Source organism: Taurulus bubalis, assembly GCF_910589615.1.
Source record: "Taurulus bubalis genome assembly, chromosome: 4".
Classification (NCBI taxonomy): domain Eukaryota; kingdom Metazoa; phylum Chordata; class Actinopteri; order Perciformes; family Cottidae; genus Taurulus; species Taurulus bubalis.
The window spans coordinates 2072168-2098803 of record NC_136592.1 but is presented as its reverse complement, the minus strand read 5'-3'; the positions used below and the strand labels follow the sequence as shown (position 1 = coordinate 2098803).

At 44.9% G+C, this 26636-nt stretch overlaps 1 protein-coding gene across 1 annotated transcript in view; it reads left to right on the top strand.

Moving 5' to 3' along the window:
• Window positions 1-26636, top strand: part of il16 (interleukin 16) — a gene marked incomplete at its 5' end in the record, with an annotated part of 54539 nt that overhangs the window by 5907 nt on the left and 21996 nt on the right. The window contains 11 exons of the mRNA XM_079217439.1: window positions 4413-4656; window positions 6399-6597; window positions 7567-7703; window positions 8147-8249; window positions 10759-10902; window positions 10986-11094; window positions 12341-12480; window positions 13375-13485; window positions 13962-14076; window positions 16332-16405; window positions 18275-18524. Coding sequence (XP_079073565.1) covers window positions 4413-4656; window positions 6399-6597; window positions 7567-7703; window positions 8147-8249; window positions 10759-10902; window positions 10986-11094; window positions 12341-12480; window positions 13375-13485; window positions 13962-14076; window positions 16332-16405; window positions 18275-18524 — 1626 coding nt within the window. The remainder of the gene's footprint in view (window positions 1-4412; window positions 4657-6398; window positions 6598-7566; window positions 7704-8146; window positions 8250-10758; window positions 10903-10985; window positions 11095-12340; window positions 12481-13374; window positions 13486-13961; window positions 14077-16331; window positions 16406-18274; window positions 18525-26636) is intronic.

The following is a 26636-nucleotide window of genomic DNA, read 5'->3' as shown; positions in this document are numbered from 1 at the left end:
AAAGTGATGTTTGTCCATGAATCTTTGCAGTTAATTTGGACATTTGCTTAAAAACATGGAAAGTAAAGTAAATAGTAGTGAAGTTACTTTTCAAATGCAGTAACTAGTAAAGTAATCTAGTTACAATTTTCAGAAGTAACTAGTAACGTGTAACTAGTTACTTTTTCTGAGTAACTACCCCAACACTGAATAGGAGTAACGTTTTTTAAACAACATTTATTCGCACTGCTGGTGGTTAATAAAACCAATGTTCTCCATGAAGTGGGAGAGATTGGGACAGTTTGTGGTCGTGCCAAATAAATAGAAATCACAATAACAAAACTAGGCCTGACTGAGGACCTCTGGAAAGGAAACAAGCAAAAAGGCTTCTCAAGCTTCTCTAAAAATGATTGACCAAAACAGATACAGAGAGAGCTATCGTTCACGGCAAATGTGCTTAACGGCGGGCAGGATAAATTCTTCACCAATGTTAAAAGGTTTCTTCGTCTTAGCGATACGGTGAGCCAACAAGTACGATGTTCTCAGTGCACTCGCATTTGTTGACGCGGTGGCCATCAATAATTGCGCTCTGTTCTTCTTGTTCACGTTTCTTTCTTTCGAAAAACTCAAAAGGCTTGTCATTCAAAGCAGGGTGCTTGGTCTCCATGGGCCCAAGCAGTTTTGAAGGCTTCATTGCATCGTTTGCTAGCCTGTCGCCACATATTACGCAGAGCGGATGAGGCGTGTGAGGCTCACCTGCAGCGATAAACCCTTACTTTAAGTACGACTCCTGATAGTGTATTTTGAATGCAGCTTTCTTCTTTTTGGACGTCGTAGGCTTTTCTTCTTCTTCTTCTTTTGTCTCCTTATTGGGCCTTTTCCCCTTGCCAAAGACGTTTGCTTTTTTCACTCATTTTCGCTAGCTTGTAGGTTTGCTATAGCTCGTGGGTTCGCTAGCTTTTGTCAAGAGATCACGTCTTACGTAGCTCCTCCCATCAGTATGAATGTTAGTTAGTCCTGATGGACAGGTGGTACCTTCATGGTAGCTCCTGCCATCAGTGTGTGAATGTTAGTTAGTCCTGATGGACAGGTGGTACCTTCATGGTAGCTCCTCCCATCAGTGTGTGAATGGGTGAATGATGACATTAAGTGTTAAAGCGCTTTGAGCGGTCAGCAGATTAGAAAGGATCTATACCAGTACAGGTCCATTTACCATTTACATGAATGCATTGAAATGTAGGTGTTTAAAAGTTTGAGGTCTCTCAAAATGGTAACACTCAGGTAGAGAGAAACTAACTTGTTTGTCATTTAGTGTGGAGAAGACCCTCAAACATGTCCTTAAGGGTGAGTTTATTATATTTATCATTGTGTAGCTTCCCAGTCGTGTTCCTTATATTCAAATCAGAAAATTCAGATTTTGGTCCAAGTACATGTGTTTTAGCACCATAAGGCTATTTTCCAAAAGCCGTCTAAAAGTTTTTTCCCAGTGCGACCTACGTATCTGCATTTTGACACTGCTACATGTGATATATGTACATACACTACATACATTCATCAGTGATGCAGGTTGACTACCAGTTTGAAGAGGCAGACAGGTTGACTGGCACAGACGCTTTAAGAGCTTCCAGTTCGAGCAGGGGTGGACCATTAATTTTCCCAAGGGGCCACATGAGAAATTGGGCCCGTTGTGGAGGGCTGAACCAATAGACTGAACTTAATTCAATGAACTCAATATGAATGAAATTACTTTATTAAAAAAACTGTAAATTATATGGTTTTGAGCTGCTACTGGTAAGAATACATGTTACGATAAGGCTATGAATATATGTAAAAAAAAAAATGATTTTTTTAAAGATACCTTTCAACCTTACCTTAAATATGTATGTTAAAGACCAGCAATTGATGAACTTTATACAAAAGCAATACGTTGTTTTGATGTTTTCAGTTCAGTTCAGTTGTTCTTACTTAGAGAAAAGTCCAGTCTGTGTTGACTTGAACAAGAGCATGAAGTCTGGTTGAATGAGGTGGAGATGTTTGTATATTTGGAGATTGATTTGCGTCCTGCTGTAAGTATGCTGGCCCACATTCAGCCTATGAAAAAGGGAGGCGAGAGGGAGATCTATGTCTCTGTTTCCTGTCTATCTGGCCAACACAACAAGACTAATGCTCCTTAATTAATAACACACTTCAGGATCACAGCCACGGATTCACCAGAACAGAAAGTCTTTCTTCAATACTGGAAACTGGTTTACTTCTTTATTCAGCAATGCATGTATCTGATTAGCTACTTGATTAGGTATTACAAATAAACTAATATAATGATAACAACTAACGTAACTAATAACTAATACACTTAATTACATTTAGTTTCCAATCAAATATCTATTTTATAATAATAATACTAATAATGAATCTTTTTCTGGAGATAAAACTGAGACTCCAACTGACTGCCTTGTGGTCAGCCCATCATATATATATATATATATATATATATATATATATATATATATATATATATATATATATTCCAGCAGCATAACCAGTCTCTTCCTCCACTACTCGGTGAGATTTGCAAACAAATTCATACTTTTAGAACATGGCAGAAGTTTGCCTTCAGGTTTTCTGCCAGAAATCAGAAACAGGTTTAGGCAACAAACCTACCTTAGGTTTACCTGTTTAGGTTTAGGAAAAGATCATGTGTATTCTCCTGTGTATGGAGGATAATATGGATACTAGAGCACACTGTGCACTTCAGGCCTTTCATGTCCAACTCATCATAACCCTATAAGAGAGAATATAAGATAATCATGTACAGGATGTACAGCAGCGTAGGGTAACGTTCAAACAAGAGACATAGCCAATATTTCAAAACAATTGTTATAAATAAGCAAATAAGCAATACAAAACAAATAAAAAAAACAGTACATAATCCACAATAAATGAAATCTGGGGGGGTGAAGCAGCTGATGGCTGAAGGAGCGGCACAGAGTCCTGCAGGAGGTGAAGCTAGGGCAGCCGGTAGAACCCATGTATTGTTTGCATGAGACTCCTTTGCTCGTGGAGTGAAGGAGAGAAACCGGAGGTCCGTCCTTCCTGCGGAGTTTACACTGAACAACACGCTTCAGTTGAAACTGACAATTCATCGTACAATATCAATGAAATCAAGATTCCCTTTGTACAACAATGTAGATCCAATGGTTCCGTTCTATTTTTCTTTTTAACAGTTTAATAATCTATCATCAGCTTGTTTTATATTTTACTGATGTAGTTACGATGTTTTACTGTTATTGAGAATGATCATTTGTTCATTGACAGTTTGCTTTATTTAGTGTTCATATTATTTTGCATTCAGTTATTTATTTGTTTTACTTAGTTGTTGTATGTTCAAAGTAAATGAATACATATAGTATGAAACAAAAGGGTTGTCATTGTCTATTCATATTCTTCAACAGTAATCCAATTAGTTTATGACTGTATGAAAATAACATCTGTGAAACATAAGCATATCGTCTGTCACAATAAATGTTGACGCCGCAAAGACTTGTGGGGCGACATTATCTCATTCCTTTGGTAAAGGAAGTGTTTCCTATGCTAAAGGAGCTAAGTAAGGAAGCACTTCTCCATTATGTTTGCGATCTAAAATCCTCATATGAGCAGATCTGACAGACGAGGATGCTTCCCAACAAAAAGACCAGCCGGTCCAGATGTGTTAGTATCTCTCATTCACCACATGTGTTGTTGGTTGTGTCAAGGGAAATCGAACAGACGGTTTTCACCTCCTTTCCAATCGCCTATGAATTTGTACAAGTGTTAAGAGACGGCGAGCTACGATTGACCAGAGTCCAACCTGTAGCCTGCTGTGTCCATCTGCCAAGTCACTGCCATCTCTTGATCTGACCCAGTGACATCGCCAGAGACAGAGATGTCATGCCCCATGATCCTGAACCCTGTGATGGTTTTCTCTGTTTTTGAGAGGCCTATCATCATCTCTAAAACTAATGCTACAGCAGCCACACAAGTTGAGCTAATGAGAGAAATGATCCCGACCAAGAATGCCGAGGGCAACCCAAGCACCAGCATGCAGCTAAAGAGCTGCTCAGTCACTGTGAGCGGATACGCAACATCATGATGTCAGACCAAAGGCCCGATGGGTTTCAGTGCAAGCACCTCTGCATATTGTTTACTAAGTGTTTCATGGCAAATAAGAGAGGCCATCTCCACTAGAATGTATAACACATACGAGGGTCATATAGTGCACTCTGAAGCGTACAGACCATCATTCACTCCAGCTCAGTTCCCTGCTTTTCAAAGCAGGGAAAGAAAAGCGTTTTTATCTGCACTGGCCTCCATAATTGCCTCAGCTGTTTCTCAGAACACTTACACACACAGATGCAGTCAGACTGTCCTAACTGAGTGTTCTAATTGCCCTCCAGAGCGTCCCTCTCCATTAAGCTTCGTGCCGGCTGGGCAGAGTGGGATGGTCCCAGAGCTCCAGCCGCACACACACACACACACGCTGACGGCCATGCCTCAGAGATACTCCCACCATAAGAGGAGAACCAGCACAGCGGCTGCTAGAAGGACGGAAAGGAGACGCAGGGACCAGGGGGAAAGCAGCAACAACAACCCGACCAGCAGCCACAACCACCGCTCCAAGAAACTGGCCATGCTCTCCAGGTACCAGCACCACTCAAAGGCACAGCTGACAACACTTCAGTTAGGTCACCCTTTGTATTGGCAGAAATAGTATGCAACTGTCTTTACAGGCTGGCGTCCATCTTTATGATGAAATAGATAGTTTGATTTGTATTATCCCAAAAGGGTTGATGTGTTTGTATGCATTATATGTTCCTCCAGAACAAAAATACATATACAAACAGCATGTATGCCTTCGTACAGAAACAAGTGTGTTGTTGTGATTAGCGGGCTATGAAACTGTTGGAAGAAAGAAAATATTTACTCTTAATCAATTACTGTTTCACAGTTATATTATTAATCATATACTGTGTAAAGGCTTGTGGCTTCTCATGTGACCTCCTCTCCTGTTAAAACATGCATATGCTTTAACAGTGACCTTCTGATAGTCTTGAGACTGTGGATGCCTCCATGTCTCTGTGTGAAGAACGTGGTGCTCCTTGTTAGCATGACCATGCCGATGCAAGCCAACCTAAAGACGTCATGAGGGCTTCTGTGATTGTGTCATTAATGTATTTAAGAGGTAACTCTCTCATTCATGGGGCAGTCCAGGATACACAATTCACATATCATGTTGGGATTCTGACTCTGTTCCTTCTTCGAAGGATAAATGTCCTGATAAATGATTTTACCACCAGGTGTCGAGTAAATATTTGTATCAGAAACACACACAGCTAAAATGCTTTTCAGCACGTTCTCTCTCCCAGCTCATCAAACAGCGACCTATAGTGGCCTCATGCTTCAAACTCTGATGCTTCACGGAGCTCACTTCAGTTTTTCCGTGGTAGGGACGGAGTTACATGTATACAGTTTCTTATCAACTTTCAAAGTAGGTTAGTATTCAGTTTACTTGGTATTTCAGTTTACTTGGTTTGGATTGTGGACTGTTGCATAAAATAAGTATGCTTGTACTTCACTAACGGTGCACAGTTACATTACAGATACATAAGGTGAGGTAGGTACCAAGGTAAAATAAGTCAACGATGACTTGGTTTCACATTGGACATGAACTGCTGCCTCCCGGGTGAAAGTCAGTGTTTGACTCACGATCCACCCTGAGGACGTTCCTGCTCTTTATACTTACTAGTATAAACTACTAGTATAAACTACTAGTAGTTGTTCTGAGCGTCTAATCAAGACATGGATGGGTTTACTGTGGAGTTAGTTGAAAGCCACTATGGTGCATCTCAAATCTAAAGAGTGCCTTGTTGTATTTGGGAAGTTGTGAGACAGGGGTGGCCTTTTCCCATCTACGTGTCCAGTATCTGGGCCAAGAGTAGAGTGACAACAGGTTGACAGGGAGGCGGGTCAGGGTTATGTGCTGCATGCGAGTGACGGCTCCTTATTGTAATCATGCCATGTCATAGTCGGGAATATGCTACTAATCGATTTAGTTTTGCCTCATGATGACCAAAGATAACTGGTTAAGTACTAACTTTATTTCAGTTTTTATTTCTGATATGCAGCATGTACTTTCATGAATTCATGGCTGAATTACTCCAGTTGTATAGTCCTGCTATTTATTCAATCCAATTTCCAGTTTTCAATTTATTTACACATCCCAAAATCATGAATTATCCTCAGAGGGCTATACAATCTGTACACATACAACATCCTCTGTCCAAAGACACTCACATTGGAAAATGACACCCACCCCCCTAAAGGACTATCCGTTTCATTTAATGCCTAAAACTGAGCGTCTGACTTTCACTGACTCTGTCCAGGTCCCTGATCCTGTGCCGCTCTAAAACGATGGACGAGTGTCCAGGAGAGAGGCGTGCTGTGTCAGATGGGTGCAGGACGTGGGGCGCAGGCTGCAGGGCAGACGTGACCGCTGGGGATCAAACAAGCAACGGACACACTGAGTCAAACAAGCAACTCAGGCGGAACAGAAGGAGCATGAAGAGGTCCTTCAGCATCAAGGTACGGCAGCAGCAGTTTGTGCTAGGGATCATGTGCAAATATATTATGAGACTGATTTTCACCCATACTCTTCTTTAAACTGAGGAAGCTCACTGTTGTTGCCTGTGTTCATAGTCATTATTTGGCCATACTAGCGGCACTAATCTAGTGATGGACTGTTGATCTCTTTTCTAGTCTTCTGACCACTCAGAGCTCTTTAACACTACATGTCATCATTCACACATTCACACACTGATGGCAGGAGCTACAATGCAAGGTGACACCTGCCCAGGACATCAGCACTAACTCACGTTCATAACCATTCACAGTATGCAGGAATTGACATGGACTAGCCGGCGATCGATCCGCCGATGCTCTGATTGAAAGCCGACGCTGCTCGACCACTGAGTTGCCTGTTATTATAATGACTCCTTCATGCTCATTATTTATTTGTATTTATGTATTCTCTTTATTTAAAAGGGACCATGTACAGTTCAACATAAATGTACCAGATTATAGCTTCAGATAATTTGCATCTGTAGTCCCTTGACAGACCACAACAAACATAACACAATAGCAAACAGTACAGGATGAAAGACACAATACAACATTATATGTGGTGAGAAAAACACATTTGTTTCACATGATAACATGTTCACCTTTGTGGTTGCACCATATTTAAAGTAATTGACAAAAAGGTAATACATGCAAACCCACTTAAAGATCACATCCATTCTGTCTGTATTGTATCATTTCACAAACTGTACAACCCTTGAAGAGCCATTGAATCCCACCTGGCCCATCTTTCTGCTGTTCTTCTCTTTCTTTGCTGTCGCCTCACTCAGATGCTTGATATGCTCGTGAAGCTGCGTTCTACCGGCCTGTACAGAGGTTCTCATCTGCATGTTCACTGTGTGTGTGTGTGTGTGTGTGTGTGTGTGTGTGTGTGTGTGTGTGTGTGTGTGTGTGTGTGTGTGTGTGTGGCTGTAGGAGAGTAGCATCTGGAGGATGTGTGTAGCCACAGGGCCGGCTGAGGACGTGTGTGGACCACACATGGCCGATAACAGCATCCAGACCGAGGACAAAGACCCTAAAGTGGAGCCAGGGAATGAAGGGAACCTGCACAGGTACAACAACAATACAAGAAATCACAGGATCTCTAAGTGCTAGAAAAAATGGTAAAATTGAAATATCAGAAAACACATGGGTCTTAACAGGATGCATGCTAAAGCTAGCAGGAATGAAAAGCATCCAATCCTCACTCAGAGAAAAAGCATTTCCACCTGTTCTTATCTGTGTCTGCATATCCCATGTTTATCAGGAAACATGTATTCTGCACTCAGAATGGCCAGACCTCAAAAGCTTTAGATGTCTCTGTGTAAATGAGGTCTATATAGTTTAGAGTCACGTGGTGGACAGGGTGCAGGTGAACCAGCATCTGTTGTAAACCAAAGCACTGTTAAACATAGCAGTACGTGTGGTGATAAACCACAGAATACCTTTCATCTGATACAAAAATAAATGTGGGTTTTAGTGTTCGACTAAAATGAAATGTGACTTTTTTCTTCAGAGGCTGCAGCTTCCTGAGCCCAGACAAGCTGGCACCCTTTAACGGACAGTGTGTAGACGGCAGCACTTGGATGAGGAGCGCTCCCATTAAAGCCTTCAGTGAGGTAACAGCAGCTTCCTCTCTTCCTGGTTCTTAAGAGAAGCCAGCAGAGCTCTGCAGAGCAGACGCAGATGTTGTACATGTGCTCCATGTTGGTTAATGGATCGGGAATTTCACAATGTCAACCTTTTCCTTCAATTAATTCTGGCGCACATGATTTGTAACACCTTTCATTTGCTCCATTACAATCAAAACTGTGTATTATTAGCAAAAGGTCCAAAAAGGTGAATAACCAGCATGATGTGGAAGTCAACATTCAGATTTTTACATATAATCACAGTCTTCTAGTAGTTAAAGACATTCATCAGTTGTACCATCCTGAGTACTATTTACATTGAATTGAATTAAATTATAAACAATGGAAACAAATGTCTCAATGATACTTGGCTCAGCACCCTGAGACCGTCAACGGGTCTAAACGGGTCTGACGGGTCTAACCGGGTCTAAACGGGTCTGACGGGTCTAAAGGAGTCTAACAGGTCTGATGGGTCTGACGGGTCTGACGGGTCTAAACGGATCTGACGGGTCTGACGGGTCTAACAGGTCTGACAGGTCTAAACGGGTCTGACGGGTCTAAACGAGTCTAACGGGTCTAAACAGGTCTAAACGGGTCTGACGGGTCTGACGGGTCTGACGGGTTTAAACGGGTCTGACGGGTATAACCGGGTCTGATGGGTCTAACGGGTCTAACGGGTCTAAACGGGTCTAAACGAGTCTGACGGGTCTGACGGGTCTGACGGGTCTAACGGTCTAAACGGGTCTGACGGGTCTGACGGTCTAAACGGGTCTGACGGGTCTGACGGGTTTAAACGGATCTGACGGGTCTAACGGGTCTAAACGGGTCTAAACGAGTCTGACGGGTCTAACGGTCTAAACGGGTCTAAACGAGTCTGACGGGTCTAAACGGGTCTGACTGGTCTGACGAGTCTAAACGGGTCTAAACTTTAGACCCGTTAGACCCGTTTAGACTCTAAACGGGTCTAACGGGTCTGAAACAAGTCTAACGGGTCTGACGGGTCCTAACGGGTCTGACGGGTCTGACGAGTCTAACAGGTCTAAACGGGTCTAAACGAGTCTGACGGGTCTGATGGGTCTGACGGTTCTAACGGGTCTAAACGAGTCTATCGGGTCTGATGGGTCTGACGGGTCTAACGCGTCTAAACGGCCACTCACGCAGAGCTCTACAGTGTTACACAATGTGTCAACACAAGCAGAGAGAGAGGAAGTGTAGGAACATCATGTAGACTGTGCTCCTGAATTTCTGGAATAACAGAGAAGGAATTTTTTACATTCTGACATTTGGGAATCTCTCCAGCCAGTCATGGAAAGTCAGGGGAATGTTTCGTAAGTTTGTATTAGGTCCTCTGTAAAATCTTTAAAATGTATTATTTATGTCATTAATCATATATGGAGAGTATTAGCTTTACACCTGCATCACCTGTCATGTGGGAGTAGAGGTGTGTCATTGCTCCTCAGGGCCACAGGGGCCCAGTGAGGAGCTTTCCTGCTGGGCAGTGAACGCATCGCCATGCTGCCAAGGCTCCTTGAGTCACTTTAAGAGGCTGGAAAACCCAGAAGGAGAAATGGAGAAAAGGAGCAGTGGGAAAGAATGTTGAATATGTGACGACTGAGCTCAGCTGAGTCTGTCCTCAATGCTGTCTCTGTTAGACTCTTTCTCTTTTCATAATGGCTCCCTTCAGTAAAGAAACGCCCCTTTCACGTGGTCCAGAGACTCCAGAGGACAGTTAGAGACCATGTTGCCACAACAGTCAGGGTCTGCTAGCATAAACCACCAGTAAGCTGCTGGTTATACAGGCCAAGTAGGTATGTAGCAGCAAAAGCTCTGATGGTATAGAACTGCATGTTTTGCTGATTATAATTACTATAATCAGCAAAATACATTTTCCAATAAGGACACATTTCTCTGGAAGATTTCATGATCTCTCTTTAAGGTTAGGGTGTGGCCTTAAAGGTTCAAACAGCTGACTGGACTTTCAGGACTGGCAGCTGTTGATACTGAGGTTAACATTCTATACTGCACTATGCTACTGGTTACCACACTGTACTCTACTACATCAGTGTACAATTATACTATACTGCTTAATAGTATATTATACATCACTGCCTTGACTGTACTCTACCACCTATTCTCTGCTCTACTGTAATATGTTGTACTATTGACACACTAATGAGCTCCATTACATAACTCTCTATAATAAACAATACTGCTTCTTCTATAACTACACTAATAACTACACAATAACAACACCACACTTCACTCCCCATTACTTTGATAACATGTTGATTTGATTACAACCCCTTTCACCTCCGTGGGTCTCAGTTCTGCTGAACGGGTGTTCCTCTGGTTTAGGCCGACACACTAAGACTGACTCCAATGGTCTTTGTAGTACAGCAGGGTTTAGCACTGTACAAGCAGAGAGGACCATGGGAACTCATGAATTACTAAAGTAGACTTTAATACGTTCTCTTCACTGGTGTTCTGTGTACTTTAGGACACTTCCACATGTGAGGACATTCTACATTCACAAAGCCGGACTGTAAACCCACTGCATCCAGCTCTTATTCCCCCATCTGAAGCTCAGCCATTGCCTGGATACACAGATGAAGAACATCTTGCCAACAACAACCACCTCAAAGTAAACTAATCTTACGCCCTGCTACTTTATATCTATATCTATATGCCATCTCACATTGCAATATGACATAAATGTGTGTGTAGTTCTCCATCCCAGAGGTGAATGAAGAAAGGGGGTGCTGGGACACAGCGGAGTCTGAGCAGAGCCCACCAGGACGGATGGCCAGCAACAGGACCCGCTCCCACTCAACCAGTGTGTTTTATACCATTTTCACTCAATAGTACAATTTACAATCACCTCTAATCCACCAACAGCAGTGAGAACCATTAACTGGAGGCTGCTGTTCTGTAGCTGAATCTTTTAGAGCGTAAAGTAAAGACAGACGGTGGAAGGAGAGAGACGGTGATGGTAAAATTGGTTATAATATGTTTATTGTCTTCAGGGAGGTGTGAGGCCAGGGAGTAATATCCTGTTAGAACCAGGAAGCCACACTGCTTATGGGAAATGTGGTCGTAATTGTGAGAAATGCATGCACTTGGAATTGGAAAGAATGTAATGTAAATGTCAGCGTATATTTATCGTGATACAAAGTATAACATACACTCTCAGTAATCAGGAAACTTCTCTACACTGTCATCCACTCCATTACATCGCTTTACTTTTGGTAGTCACATGACCACAATCGGACAAATTTGTTTTCATCACGGATTGGAAAAAAGCATTTGGTACACAATTTCAACAGTGTGCTACCTATAGGAAGGCATTACATATCAAACAATTAACAATAATCTCAATATACCAAGGTGAACAGTAGAGATCTTCATGTAGTGACGACTGTGGCTCAGTATTGAGCGGTTCGACCCCCGACTACGCTAGTCCATGTTGTGTGTATGTGTCCTGAAAGAACCCCATAGGCTGTTAATCCCATGTGCTTGAGGTGTGTGGGCATCAATGTTAGTTGCAGGTGTTACCTTCATGGTAGCTCCTCCCATCAGTGTGAATGTTAGCTAGTCCTGATGGACAGGTGGTACCTTCATGGTAGCTCCTCCCATCAGTGTGAATGTTAGTTAGTCCTGATGGACAGGTGGTACCTTCATGGTCGCTCCTCCCATCAGTGTGAATGTTAGTTAGTCCTTGTTATTGTGCGACAGTGTGTGGCTGGTATTGTTTTCATGACACATTGTGGTCCTGGACATGGCAGAGGGGTCATTGTTCCCCCGTCCTGATTTGCCGGATCCCAACATCTGTCAACAAACAGAAAGCGATCCTGTGTTCCTCTGGTAGTTCCTGCCACAGGAATTTTAACATGACGACACGCACACAGCCATACTAAGTGAAAATAATACCAGCGTAACTGGTAACTAAATTCTTTCGAGTATCATAATACAAAACTGTGTCAATGTCAATGATGGTCTAAATGCTGCTTCTGCCTTCTTTCTACCGAATAATTGATTTGAATTTAAACTTGATGTTCATCTTGATGACACTGTTTAACCAGGTGTTCATCCTTATTGGATTGGGGATTTGGACAGCATCATCATGAAGACCCCAGAGCTGTATACCACTTATCCTGCTGGTTTCTATGGAAACAGGAAATTTCTGTCCCAGCAGCTGGAGTTTCCTCACACCACTCCACAAGTATGTGATTGTTCTGATATTCTAAGATCACACCTGGTGACCACTCACTTGTGCTCCTCATATGAAGAAGACAAAGACAGCAATGCTACAATTAAGGCAGAGGACGAAAACCACTGATACAAACTAAGTGTTATAAGTCCATTTTAGTTTGGTTAAATAAGTAAACAAGCAAAAGCTACTTCATTCTCTGCAGTCTATACTCTGTAGTGCAACACCCTCTCATCTCTTGTGACACACCTGGTGATGTCTTCTGAAGCGTGAGACTGATCTGATCTTGACATACTTGGCTTGATACTTCCCAGCACTACCAACTTGGCGAGCGAGCGTATGCTCCTGCGCTGAAAACCCTCAAAGTTTTAGTGTGTGACCATTGGTGTGACCATTTATGAATGTGCCCTGCTAGAGCACAATACATGACATGAGCAGGTCTTTGAGGGGAGTCCTCAGGCCTTCTGTGATTTAAGTATTGGTTTGTTCTTTCTGCTTACATCAAGTAAGCATGTTCTTAAAGAAGTTGGTATTTTATCAAATAAACCCACAGCAAGTCTGGGACCAGTCACTATTCCAGCACAGACAAACAGAGAGTAGGAGCAGTGTGAAGTTTATGTAATATGGACACAATATTAATCCAGCCATGACTGGAGCAGGAAACTCCCACACTCAACCAGATTGCTAGAGAGAACGTCAACAGAGGTTCTCTCTGGCGTGAAGGTGGTAGAACAAAGGTTTGCAATGCTACTACTTACTGGGAAAGTAAGTAAAGTACTTAAAGGAAATAATTGAACCATGACATAATTCCCTGCTGTGTGTGTGTGTGTGTGTGTGTGTGTGTGTGTGTGTGTGTGTGTGTGTGTGTGTGTGTGTGTGTGTGTGTGTCACGCTGTGCCTCTCCAGCCTGTTCAGCGTCCCTCCCGCTCTCTCAGCTCTGCCCAGCTCGTACACTCCTGCAGCAACATGCAAGCCTTCATCATCTGTAATGTGGTGCTGATGAAGGGCCATGGCAAGGTAGGAGCCATTCACCACAACTGTGGCTTTAAATCATCTCTGAACGTTCTATCATATTGCGAGCAAGTGTTCCCACATGTCTTCTTTCCCTTCAGCTCGTGAGCACATATAATATATTTATTTCATGCTCTTAGACTTTTAACTGCCTCTAGTTTTTATTTTATTTTTTTTATAGTGCAATCTGTCTACATTGCAGGTTGTTAATAGTAATAAACAACGTAAATGTATTCACACTGCTTTGTGTGATCGTGAGCAAACATCATCTTCTATTCTTTACACTGTTCCCTCTTCACACAACTAGTGTTCTAGTCTTAGTCTACTTCTGCATCCATTGCGCACCAGTATTGGTCAAAATGTGAAACTGTTCCTACTTTTATGATTATGATATATATGATTCCAATTATGATTATGATTATATTGTTATTGATGTGAATCAGTGGTAATGCAAATAATAATATTTCTGCTGCTGTTCCCAGGGTCTGGGCTTCAGTATAGTGGGCGGGAGGGACAGCATGTACGGACCAATGGGAATCTATGTCAAGACCATTTTCCCTGGAGGGGCAGCAGCTGCTGATGGACGGCTGCAGGAGGGTAAGGGACGACGTTCTGTCCATGAAGCTCACTTTAGGACACCGTTTTTTTTCGATAATTGTTACCCGGCTACTCTCTATTACAAATTTTTGTAAAACACCTATTTCTTTTCACTTTTTTACAAACATATATGGACGAGAGTGCATAGAGAAATGAATGCTCACCTGGAAGAAAATGTGTGCTTTTAGTCCTCTTTAGAACATGGGATAGTGATGCTCTTCAGCCTCTTGTGGCCAAAATGAGTATTACAACAACTATTTTTTTCACCAGTTCACCAGTCACAAGAGAGAAAAAAGTTAGCTCAAACTTAGAATATGGATCAGCAGAACGTTGTATTATTTCACTTCTCTCTCAGGACTTCTGTAGCAAGTAGTAATTAAAAGCAGTTTAACTGTTTAATGAAGACTAAGAGGTGAACATAGAGGAAATGCCAGTTGAAAGGTAACCAGATGTTATCCATCTATCCATCCATTGTTTTCCTGGTTCCTTGATTGCTTGTAAGATAACCGTAACCCTATAAAATAAAATAAGATAATCCTTTATTAGTCCCGCAGTGGGGAAATTTACAGGATTACAGAAGCAAAAGGGGTAAAGTGCACACACGAGACACATAGTGAAATCTGGGATCGGGTCATGTGGCAGCAGGCTCAGCAGGTTGACTCATACTTCCCTCTTCCCCGCAACATTTTCCAGCTCATTCTAGGGGATCCCGAGGCGTTCCCAGGCCAGTTTAGGGATATAATCCCTCCAGCGTGTCCTGGGTCTTCCTCAGGGTCTCCTACCAGTTGGACGAGCCTGGAAAACCTCTAATGGGAGACGCTCAGGAGGCATCCTGACTAGATGCCCGAACCACCTCAGCTGACTCCTTTAGACACGAAGGAGTAACGGCTCAACTCCAAGCTCCCTTCTGATGTCCGAGCTCCTTACTCTATCTCTAAGGCTGAGTCCTACAGAGGAAACTCATCTCCTTACTCTATCTCTAAGGCTGAGTCCTACAGAGGAAACTCATCTCTTTCCTCTATCTCTAAGAGAGGAAACTCATCTCCTTACTCTATCTCTAAGAGAGGAAACTCATCTCCTTACTCTATCTCTAAGGCTGAGCTACAGAGGAAACTCATTTCGGCCACTTGTATCCGAGACCTCGTTCTTTCGGTCACGACCCAGAGTTCGTGACCATAGGTGAGGGTTGGAACGTAGACTGACCAGTAAACTGAGAGCTTCTCCTTCCGGCTCCTCTCTACCTCCAAAGGGAGGTAGAGAGGAGGGGGGAGGGGGCATCAGCAGGGCCATGGCAGCAGAGAGGCGATCCCGAGACTCCCGAACCTGACATTCTCCACCCCCCCGGCTGCGCCTAGATATTCTGTCCCTGAAAGTCAGGAACAGGACCGGTGATAAAGGGCCGCCCTGGCAGAGGCCAACACCCACTGGTAACGTGTCTGACTTAATTCCAAGAATACGAACACAGCTCCTACTGCTGTCAAACAGAGATTGGATGGCCCGTTCACCCCCCACAAAACACCCAGAGGGACCCGATCGAAAGTTTTCTCTAAGTCTACAAAGCACATGTAGACCATTTGGGCAAAACTCCCAGGACCCCTCCAGTGTGAGGGTAAACAGCTGGTCCACACTTCCACTACCAGGACGGAATCCGCACTGCTCCTCTTGATTCTGAGGTTCGACAAACGGTCGGAGCCACTTTTCCTGCATAAGCTTTTCCCGGGAGGCTGAGTAGTGTGATACCCCAATATCACACTCTCCCTTTTTGAAAATTGGAACCATCACCCTGGTTTACCAGTCCATGGGCACTGTTCCCGACTCGCATGCGACATTGAAAAGGTGTGTCAGTCAAGACAGCCTAACAATGTCCAGCGCCTTCAGCATCTTAGGGCAGATCTCATCCATCCCCGGCGCCTTGCCACCAAGGAGCTTTTTGACTACTATAGCGGCCTCCGACAGGGACATGGGCGCAAACCCCCCAAGTCTTCAGGCACTGGCTCCTCTCCAGGGGACATGTTGGTCGTATTTAGGAGGTTCTCAAAGTGCTCTTTCCACCTCCCTACGATATCCACCGTCCGGGTCAGCAGTTGTCGTAAATTAGTAACGATAAAGTCTAGTGTAAAAGTGTTAAAAATGATGGGAACTCTTTTCCATAGGTTTTATCCATTTCAGATGTCTAAACTGTGTCAGTTGACATGTTGCCGAGTAGATATACAGTCTTTAATGCAGTAATATCTTCTGTTTCTGTGTCTATACAGGTGATGAGATCTTGGAGCTGAATGGAGAGTCACTACATGGTCTGACTCATGATCAAGCCCTACACAAGTTTAAAGTAAGGCTACTACATTATGATCCTAATATCAGTACTGTTTTTTTTTCAATGCTCAAAAAAAAAGCAAAGGTGCATAACTGTAACTTACAGAATCCAATTTGTTGATCTAAACATTTAAAAAAAATACTGACCAACCTTCTGGAGGAGTCTGCAATGCTGCTTTCACCTAAATGACAGGACTGAACACAGAAGCTCCAATACAATGGAGCTGTAAATCAGCCAGTAGACCAAACACTCAAAGACACATTTTCTTTTTGTTGCATTTATGTGGTTAGTCTAGGAGTTTTACTGTTATTTTTGTTGTTAAAATGGATTTGTAGTTTTTGCACTATACTAACATTGTATGATACTGTATTCCCAAACCATATGCCTTAGTAACCATTGCTTCGTGAGACACGAAGTACCACATATGCGTGCACATGCACAACAGAAGGACCTTTCAAATTAATATATCCAACTTTGTATCCTAAATTATGTATATGCTAGTGCTGAGCAAAGATGAAAAGATTTAACTGATTAATCGCATGATTTTTCTGTGATTAACAATGATTAATCACATTATGCGCAAAATTCAATAATGAATTAAAAACTTGTGTAGTGCACGCTTTTATTTTAAAGTAATGTTATCAGAACAATATAACAGGCACTCTGGAGCAACAGCAAGTGAACAACAGAATATAAATCTGTTTTCTTTTTTTTCTGAACAAGTACCAGAAGAAACATTAGTCTTTTATCAGGGAACAACATAAACAGTCTATGTTCCGTAGAAGGGTCCCTCCCTGTTACAATGACAAGCGACTCCTTCTTTTGTCCATGTTCCATTTCACTTGCTGGACTGTGTTTAATGTGGCCCACAACTGTTCTGCATGTGGCCAGGACATTGTCCAACTCACTGTTCTGCAGAGACACTGTGCCAGAGCGCTGGAGAGTGAGCGCGACGAGGGGACAGCAGCAGTTCTCGCAGCAGCATCATATTTTTTGCACTCTCCGTGCTCAATGTGCTGACTTTTTTGGAAATGTTCCACTGCTGCAACATGAATAAAATGTTCCGCGCACATTTCTGCAAAATGTCTGTCTTCTGTTTTCATGACTATTTTAGGCATGTACATACTTATTCTGAAACGGTTTAACATATACAGAGTGTGTGCATGCATGTGAAGGGCAGACAAGTGGAAAGACAAAACAGTGAAGGGAAATGTGTACATGAATGAATACATTTAAAGGATTTATGTCGCTTAATATAAAGAGTTGTGAGTTTTGCATAAAAGGGCTCCGAGCATAAATTGTTGTTGTACACTTTTATATTGAGACTTCTCTTTGTGAGCTGGAGCATCCTTTCGGGTGTGTCTAGTGCTTATACACACATTTTTTTTTTTAACTGTACAGCACAGTGGGACCTCTTTTGTCTGTGAAATGTGCTTTATAAATAAAATGCTGATTATTATTATTATTATAGTGCTCACTGGGTAAAGCCATGTTGTATTTTAGTGTATAAGCTGTGCTTTTGCCCATTCTCTTAACCACCCTGATGGCTATGTGCTGAAATATGTTGGCTGAAAATAGACCAGGCTCTTCCAGTCAGTTAGTGTTCTTTCATTATGGAGCATTTGGTTGGCTGATGAATTTACCAATAGTTATTATCTAATAACTATCACTTTGGTTTAAAATATATTTTCATTTAAATACTAAAAGTATTTTGTTTATTAGGACGACACACAAAAAGTATTCTTACAGATTACCTCATCAATTTATCATATTTAGTTTCTGGTGGGCGTGGGAGGATAATAGAGGCCCACAGATCAATTTTAGCCAGCCGACATTTCTACAAGCATTTAACATTGCTTTGAAATATTCAATGTCTTTGTGCAGCAAATCAAAAAGGGCCTGCTGACTCTGGTGGTGAGGACAGGCCTGCGTGTAGGGGTCCTGTGTGGGCAGTCGCAGGTGGCCCAGCTATGCAGGTCCCGCTCCCTCAGCTCCACCACAGGCATGTCCAGGGCCAGTGCTGACATGGGAGACTACAACTACCTGAACAACACCTGCAGTAACACACAGAGTGTCCCGGGACAGCCAGCTAAGCCCAGAGACCGCATCATGATGGAGATCATTCTGCAAAAAGGTCAGACACAGGGGAGGGGGGGAGAGGGGGGGGGCTACAGGGGCTCGGCAAGACTCCTTCCTTGCTTTTAGAGAGCACACCTTGGAACAGTCTAGCCAGTGTGTTGGTTTGCAGGAGAAATAAATCATTTTACATTATCATTTCTAGTCGGAATAATCATTTTGGATTCCTCAACACAATATACACAGTAACTATGTACTATTAAAAAATAAATAAAACCACCATAGATCTATATGATTATTATATTTGATAAACCTACGAAACATACAGCACAATTCATTTGCTCTCCTTTCCTCTGCAACAAGACGCTATTACCATTAACAGTCATTTTACTTTCAATATTACAAAACATGCTTCATTCAAACTAAACAGAAAGAAAAGAAAAAAAACTGTATTGGTTGTATTATCATTACCACTGTTCCAACATCACAAGTATTTTGCTTTTGAATTATTCCTGGCTTAATTATTCTGGCTCAGTCCAAAGAAACTATATGGAGCAGCCACCCTGTGCACTCACCACCCACAGGGACAAGCATCGGGGCTGGGTGCTATGTAGACCCGGCGGCGGGCCGAGCAGGAGACCCGGGCAGGAGGCCCGGGCAGGAGGCCCGGGCAGGAGGCCCGGGCAGGATGCAACCAATAGCATCTTTTGGGTATACTGTCCTGGAAACAACCACATATTTACACCAAACTCCCAGGGTGTGATTGAGGCTTTCTGCACAGGTCAGTCTTCACAAAGGTCCTCACACTCCTCACTATGGTAAACTGGTATGTAGTGGTGAAATCAATTGTGTTTTCGGTGGAGGAGGTCAGAGGGGTTCAGGGTTGTGAATGGCTTTGTAGGTGATGAGCAGAATCTTGAACTGGATTATTTGCTGTATGGCGAGCCAGTGGAGGTTTTGGAGGACTGGGGTCATGTGGTCTCTGGTTTTGGAGTGCAAAAGGAGACAGTCAGATGAATGCGGTGTCGGAGTGGTGGCCTGTATGTCACAATAGTCAGAATGGGGAAACTGCAGATGAGGGGATTAATGACAGATCGGGCCAGTAGGGGTAGCTGTCACTTCATGTGAAGAGCGGTATCGAGCGGCGAGACCTGGGGTGGAAGGGGTCCTCAGGAAAGACTGGCGGCGGATTGGATGGTGGAGGAAACTGGGAGTCCCTCACCCGAAAAGGGAAGTCCTGGAGGGCAAGGATGTCGTATGTATTCTCCAGCGGGACTTTGAAGTGATGAGTGGCAGGAGAGGAATGCTTGTGTTACGGCTTAACAGGCGGCCCTGTTAACTAGCGACTTTTTTGAGAATAGCAAGAGAACACGTAGCTGTCCTCATGAATGCTGTATTGTTTAATTCTGCAATTCTATGTCAAACCTTCTGGTATACAGTCTCTGGTCTAAACATACCGGACTAGACGTTGTAGAGTCTTTTGAGGGAAAGAGTCCACTCAAGTTGAAATGTCGCGTGTTGTTTATGTGTTGAAACAGGAAAGTTGCCTTTTTTACTGCCCTTCCTTTGAAATAAAGTTGGTAAAAATAAGACATGAGAAAAAAATGAATATATATACATAAGTTGTATTCACGGGATTCAAACTCATATCATTGAATGGAAAAACAGTTGAAGGTCAGAGACCTTAATGTAGTATACGGGAGCTTGATCACTCTTTGGGCCTTAGTTACAGGGCCATCACTAGCCAATCACTGTGAGCAGCATCATATAAATGCGGTGGGGATTGACGTCAAACACGTGTCCTGCTTCCGGTCTGCCCGACTTCCATTGCGGTTGCAGGTATGAATGTAACGGCCCGATAACCCAAGGACCCAAAAGCACAACTCAGGAAGGCAGAGGTACAGAATATGATTCTTTTACTTAACAGGTAACTACAGGTTACACACAAGGAATGCTGGAGAGCTAGGTTCAAGAACACAAGACGATCTGGCAGAGGACACATGCAAGTGAGGGGACCTAAATAGTGAGCTAATGAGGGAACGGGCTGCAGGTGAGATGGGTGTGAGGCCAGGTGACGGTGATGAGTGGTAATCAGGTGTGGGTGGCAGGATCTGGAATGACAGGACAGTTAGTATACAGACAGGATGAAAATAACTTAAAGAACAGTGTGGCGCTGAACCGTGACAGAATCCCCCCTCTAAGGGACGGCTCCTGACATCCCAAAGCCATCGCCACGCTGGCGAAGAGGATCTGAGGGAGGACTAATACTCCTCCGACATCTCCGCCCTCTCCTCATGGGCGGGTGAATTGTCCTGGTCGGAGGACGGCTCCTCCTCGATGTCTGACTCTGCCGACGGAAGAGAGGGAGCAAAGTTCGGCTGGGTAGCCCCCGTGGGCACAGGCCCCTTGGAGGGCTGGTCAGGGTGGCTGCAGTGAAACTCTCTTATGAGAGGGGCATCCAGAATGTGTCGGGCTGGGACCCAGCATCTCTCCTCTGGGCCGTAGCCCTCCCAGTCTACCAGGTATTGTAACCCTCTCCCACGACGGCGGGAACGAAGTAAGCGACGAACCGTGTAGGTAAGACCTCCATCGATGAACCGCGGTGGCGGTGGAGGCTGTACTGCAGGGACCAGTGGACACTCCCGAACCGGCTTGACTCTGGAGATGTGGAATGACGGATGGACCCGCATGGCCCGGGGCAGCTTGAGCCTCACCGCTGCAGGATTGATGACCTTCAGGACCTCGAATGGTCCGATGAACCTGGGTGCCAACTTCTTTGCCTCCACTCGCAAGGGTAGGTCCCTGGTCGACAGCCACACCTTCTGACCAACCTGGTAGGTGGGGGCCTTGGAGCGGCGCCGGTTGGCCGCTGCGGAGTACCGGTTGGCTGAGCTGAGGAGCGCAACTCTGGCCTTGGCCCAGGTACGGTGGCAGCGGCGGACGAAAGCCTGGACCGAGGGGCAGGAAACCTCCTTCTCCAAGGCCGAGAACAATGGAGGTTGAAACCCGTAGGCACACTGGAACGGGGACATTCCAGTGGCAGAGCTGGTCAAGGTGTTGTGAGCATACTCCACCCACAGGAGCTGCTGGGACCAGGATGCTGGAGTTTCGGAAACCAAGCACCGTAGAGCTGTCTCCATCTCCTGGTTCTTGCGCTCCGTCTGGCCATTAGACTGTGGGTGGAATCCCGATGACAGGCTGGCTGTGGCCCCGATTAGCGTGCAGAACTCCCTCCAGAAGACTGACGTGAACTGAGGACCCCGGTCGGAGACTACATCCGTGGGAAGCCCGTGAAGCCGGAAGACATGCAGCAGAACCAGCTCAGCAGTCTCCTTGGCCGAGGGGAGCTTGGGCAGGGGGACAAAGTGGGCCATCTTGCTGAACCGATCTACCACCGTTAGGATGGTGGTATGCTTGTTGGACAGCGGGAGACCGGTCACAAAGTCCAGGGAGATGTGAGACCAGGGCCGATGCGGCACAGACAGAGGTTGCAGGAAACCAGCGGGAGCCTGGTGGGAAGGTTTGTGCCGGTTGCAGACAGGGCAGGCGTTGACGAATTCCCGGGTATCCTTCTCCAGAGTAGCCCACCAGAACCTCTGCTGCAAAGCATCCTTAGTACGCTGGCTCCCAGGATGGCACGTGAGCTTGGAGCTATGGGCCCACTGGAGGACCTCGGACCTCAGGGTCTGGGGAACGAACAGGCGGTCAGGGGGACAGGAGCTCGGCCCGGGATGGGCCTCCAGGGCAGCCTTGACCTTACTGAATACCTCCCGAAAGTCATGGTACTCCGTAGGCACTCCTGACAGATCCGACGCAGAGCTGGGGCAAGCTGACTGCGGAACTGCAGCAGCTTGTTTCAGGCAGATCAGATGGCATGATGCACTCCACTCCCTGATGGCCCCTGTGGCCCAGTTGATGTGGGGGTTATGGCGACGGAGCCAGGGGTGTCCCAGGATTAGTGGATGCTGGGGTGACCGCAGGATAAGAAACCGAATGGTCTCCAGGTGGTTACCCGACAGGAGCATACGAACTGGTGCGGTCTGGTGAGTCACTGTCCCCAGTAGGTGGCCGTCCAGAGCGTTAGCAGGAACAGGGCATGGCAGCGGTACCCGCTCGATACCCAGCTGACGGACTAGGTTCTCGTCAATGAAGCTGTCATCAGCACCAGAGTCAATGAACGTAGCTAGGGTCTGTGATCCGTTCACGAGTAGCAGCTGAGCGTGGAAAAGGGGTCTTTGATTGGGAGAGAGTCTTGTGGTTCGGCTCACCAGTACCTCCCCTGTTACGGGCGAGCCATGTCTTTTACTGGGCACCGGGATACAAAGTGACCAGCCTGGCCACAGTAGAGGCAAAGACCTCCCCGGCGACGGCGCTCCCGCTCCTCTCGGGTGAGACTGGTGCGCCCTACCTCCATGGGTTCAACCTCCACTGGTTGAGAGGCCAAGGTGAGGCTGGTGGCTGCCGGAGGAGCTCGACGCTGGTTGAAAGCGCGGCGATCTGTCTCCCCCTTGCGTCGCTCCTGTCGCCTTGCCTGGATGCGTCTGTCCACTCGGGAAGTCAATTCTATTAAGCCATCCAAACTGGCAGGCAAATCAAAAGAGATCAGTTCATCTTTAACATACTCCGCTAGCCCAGTCAAGAACACCTCGCACTGGGCCGCCTCGTTCCAGTCGCTAAGGCGTGCTCTTGTTCGAAACTCCAAGGCATAATCTACCACAGTCCGGTCTCCCTGACGCAGCTCCGCTAGTCCCCCGCTTGGATCTGGGCCCTTGGAAACTGCCCCGAAAACCTTGCGAAGCTCTGCAGAAAACAGCAGGAACGAAGAGCAGGCCGGCGTGCGTCTCTCCCATTCAGCGGTACCCCACAGTCGCGCTCTGTCAGTCAGGTGGTTGATGGTGAAGGCTACCTTAGCCTCCTCCGAGGCGAAGGTGTGGGGCTGCAGAGAGAACAGGATGGAGCAGTTCGTGATGTATGGGTTGCAGCCCTCAGGTTCTCCAGCGTAGCGCTCCGGGGTACCCACACGAGGCTCGTGTGTTGGCACAGGCGCTGGTGAGACCGGAGGTGGAGAGGCCGGACGTGGAGAGGCAGGAGACGGCGCAGCGGCTACCAGCTGGGTCAGGGCCGTCGTCAGTTGTAGCATCTGGGCGGTCATCGCCGTCATAGCCTGCTCCTGGACTGCTGCAGACTGCCGTGTCTCCGCAGCGAAGCGGACCATCTGCGCCTCGTGCTGCTGGAGGGCATTCTCGATCCTCTCGAACCGCTTGCTGCAGAAGGTTGTGCTGGGTCCATAATTGGCCAGATCGTAATGTAACGGCCCGATAACCCAAGGGCCCAAAAGCACAACTCAGGAAGGCAGAGGTACAGAATATGATTCTTTTACTTAACAGGTAACTACAGGTTACACACAAGGAATGCTAGAGAGCTAGGTTCAAGAACACAAGACGATCTGGCAGAGGACACATGCAAGTGAGGGGACCTAAATAGTGAGCTAATGAGGGAACGGGCTGCAGGTGAGATGGGCGTGAGGCCAGGTGACGGTGACTCATCACCGTCACCTCTGGATCTGGAATGACAGATCCAGAGGTGACAGGACAGTTAGTATACAGACAGGCAGACAGGATGAAAATAACTTAAAGAACAGTGTGGCGCTGAACCGTGACAATGCAAGAGTGTGCCGTGTTGTTTTGTCAGTCATGCTGTTTATGTATTGGCTTTCTGTGGGAGTGCAGACGATCTATTGGGTTCACCTTCGTCTGCACCGGTGACTCACCTGCGGATCAGTGTCGGTAGGTCTCGATTACTCCTGATTTTATTATATTATGGTGTCAGGTTCGTAACTGCATTTTGTTTACATAGCTGCCGGTAGTCCACCTCTCCACTGGTAAGCAGCAGCCGTGCACATCTCTTTGTAAATACTTGTATACGGCTCTTTTATTGTTAGTAGTTGTTGTGTCTTTAATGATCCATTGTTTTGATTATTGAGTAAGAATAAAGATAGATTGTTTGTACTGGAACCACGTCTCCTGCTCATTAGTATAATGAATCTGCGTGCCCTTTTTGAGTTCCTGATGCTGTGGGCAAAACTTACTCTTTAGGTGAAATCCCTGAGGTGGTTGCTGTCCCCGTAAAACTCAAACCAATCACGCCCTCGTCCTACCACATTACCACTACACCAAGACCAGCTCTTTCTACTATGTTGTAGGGATAAAGTGAAATGACGTACAACACAGTCAGCAGTCTCCTAAAGGCAGAGGGCAACCAGATCAACTTGTGATCACACTGCCGACTACCATGGAGCATGTTGACTCGAATTACGGAGCAGTTTGCAATTTTTTTTTAAAATATACTTTATGTGCACAATACAGCGACAGGGATCAGCGAACAAGTATTTTTTTTTTAGTGTGTGTTGTTCTGTTTGCAGTAGTACTGCATAAAGTGACAGGAAGGTAAGAGCAAACAGACAACGTAAAGTGAAAAATTAGAAGAAATACAACTAATAAATAAAAAAATTAAAAAAATAAACAATTGAAAAATAATTAATCATAACACGCCCACCCACAAACCCACCCACAACCCACCCACAACCCACCCACACCCATGGCCTTTACATTTGTTCACAGATTTTTGTAGTACATGGATTTGGTTGCAATAAATCAGACAGATGGACAGAACCCAACGCGCCTCAATCATTGGGCAACACTGACAGGTCTTGGAAATAGGAAATGAAAGGCTGCCACTTCCTCGTGAAATGGTCATTACAGCCTCTAAGTGTAAATTTGATTTTTTCCAGACTCAGGAAAAACATTACATCCTTAAGCCAGGCAGACTGAGATGGTGGACCTGGAGACTTCCAAGCAAGCAATATTCTGCGATGAGCCAGAAGAGTAGTAAAAGCAATGATATCATTAGGGCCCGAGCACTGACGTAGTCAGAGTCGAGGACCTATTGAAATGCTAATGTTTATTTATTAGGGCCCGAGCACTGACATAGTCAGAGTCGAGGACCTATTGAAATGCTAATGTTTATTTAGTATTAGGGCCCGAGCACTGACGTAGTCAGAGTCGAGGACCTATTGAAATGCTAAGTATTATTATTATTGTTATTATTAGGGCCCGAGCACTGACGTAGTCAGAGTCGAGGACCTATTGAAATGCTAAGTATTATTATTATTATTATTATTATTATTATTCCCGACCAATGCGCAGGGAAAAGAGGTGCTTGGGATAAACCTACATTCTTCAAAATGTGCACACCCATCCGACTCGGCGAAAATTGTGATATAATTTGGGTGTCGACCAAAAGTCTGAGAAAATGTCTCTATAGCGCCCCCTTTAGTTGTGAAAGCCCACTCTTTTTGCCAACTATGGCCGATTGACTTGAAATTTTGCACACATGTCCGGGTGGGACTGCTCTACAAAAAACTCATCCGTGAAATTAAAATGCGCCTAATTAAATTTTCGGCCATTTTGAATTTTGTAAAAAAACACATTTTTGCCCATTGCTCCTAAACGCTGGGTCCGTTTCTTACGAAAATTTCTGTGGATAATCATTGGCTCAATGTGATCAAAGCATATCTCCCACTTTGTTGATATCTCATTGCGTTCAGAAGTTATTAACCAATTAACCTCTTAGGGGCGTGGCTCAATATGTCAATACACATAACTTCCAAATTACTTGAGACATTTGCAGGGAAAAGTTATTTCAGGATTTTCAAAATATCGAACTATGTGAGCGCAGAGCAGCGGCAAAGAGACACCATTTTCCATGAAAATGGAAGTTGTTTTAACTCGGTCGTACATGATGGAATCTACTCCATATTTCTCATATGCCATGACCTCTTGACTTTGAAGACATCCATATGATCATTTTTAATCCTAGTCATAGCGCCACCTAAAGGCAACAGGAAGTTACATGTTTTCTACTTGTACACCATGCTCCTCACAGATTATTCAGATCCCTCTCAAAATGCGTCGGAAGAGACTTAAGACATTGATAATGCATCATCTTGAAGATTGTAAGGATCCGTTGAACGGCGTAGCATCGGTCCATCGCAGAAGTTCGATCCTTCGCCATGACCGAATAAACCGATGTAACTCGACTCCACATGATAAGATCCTTTCCAGGTTTCACATGTTTGATCAGCCTCCAGGCCTGAAGACATGTGCAGTCT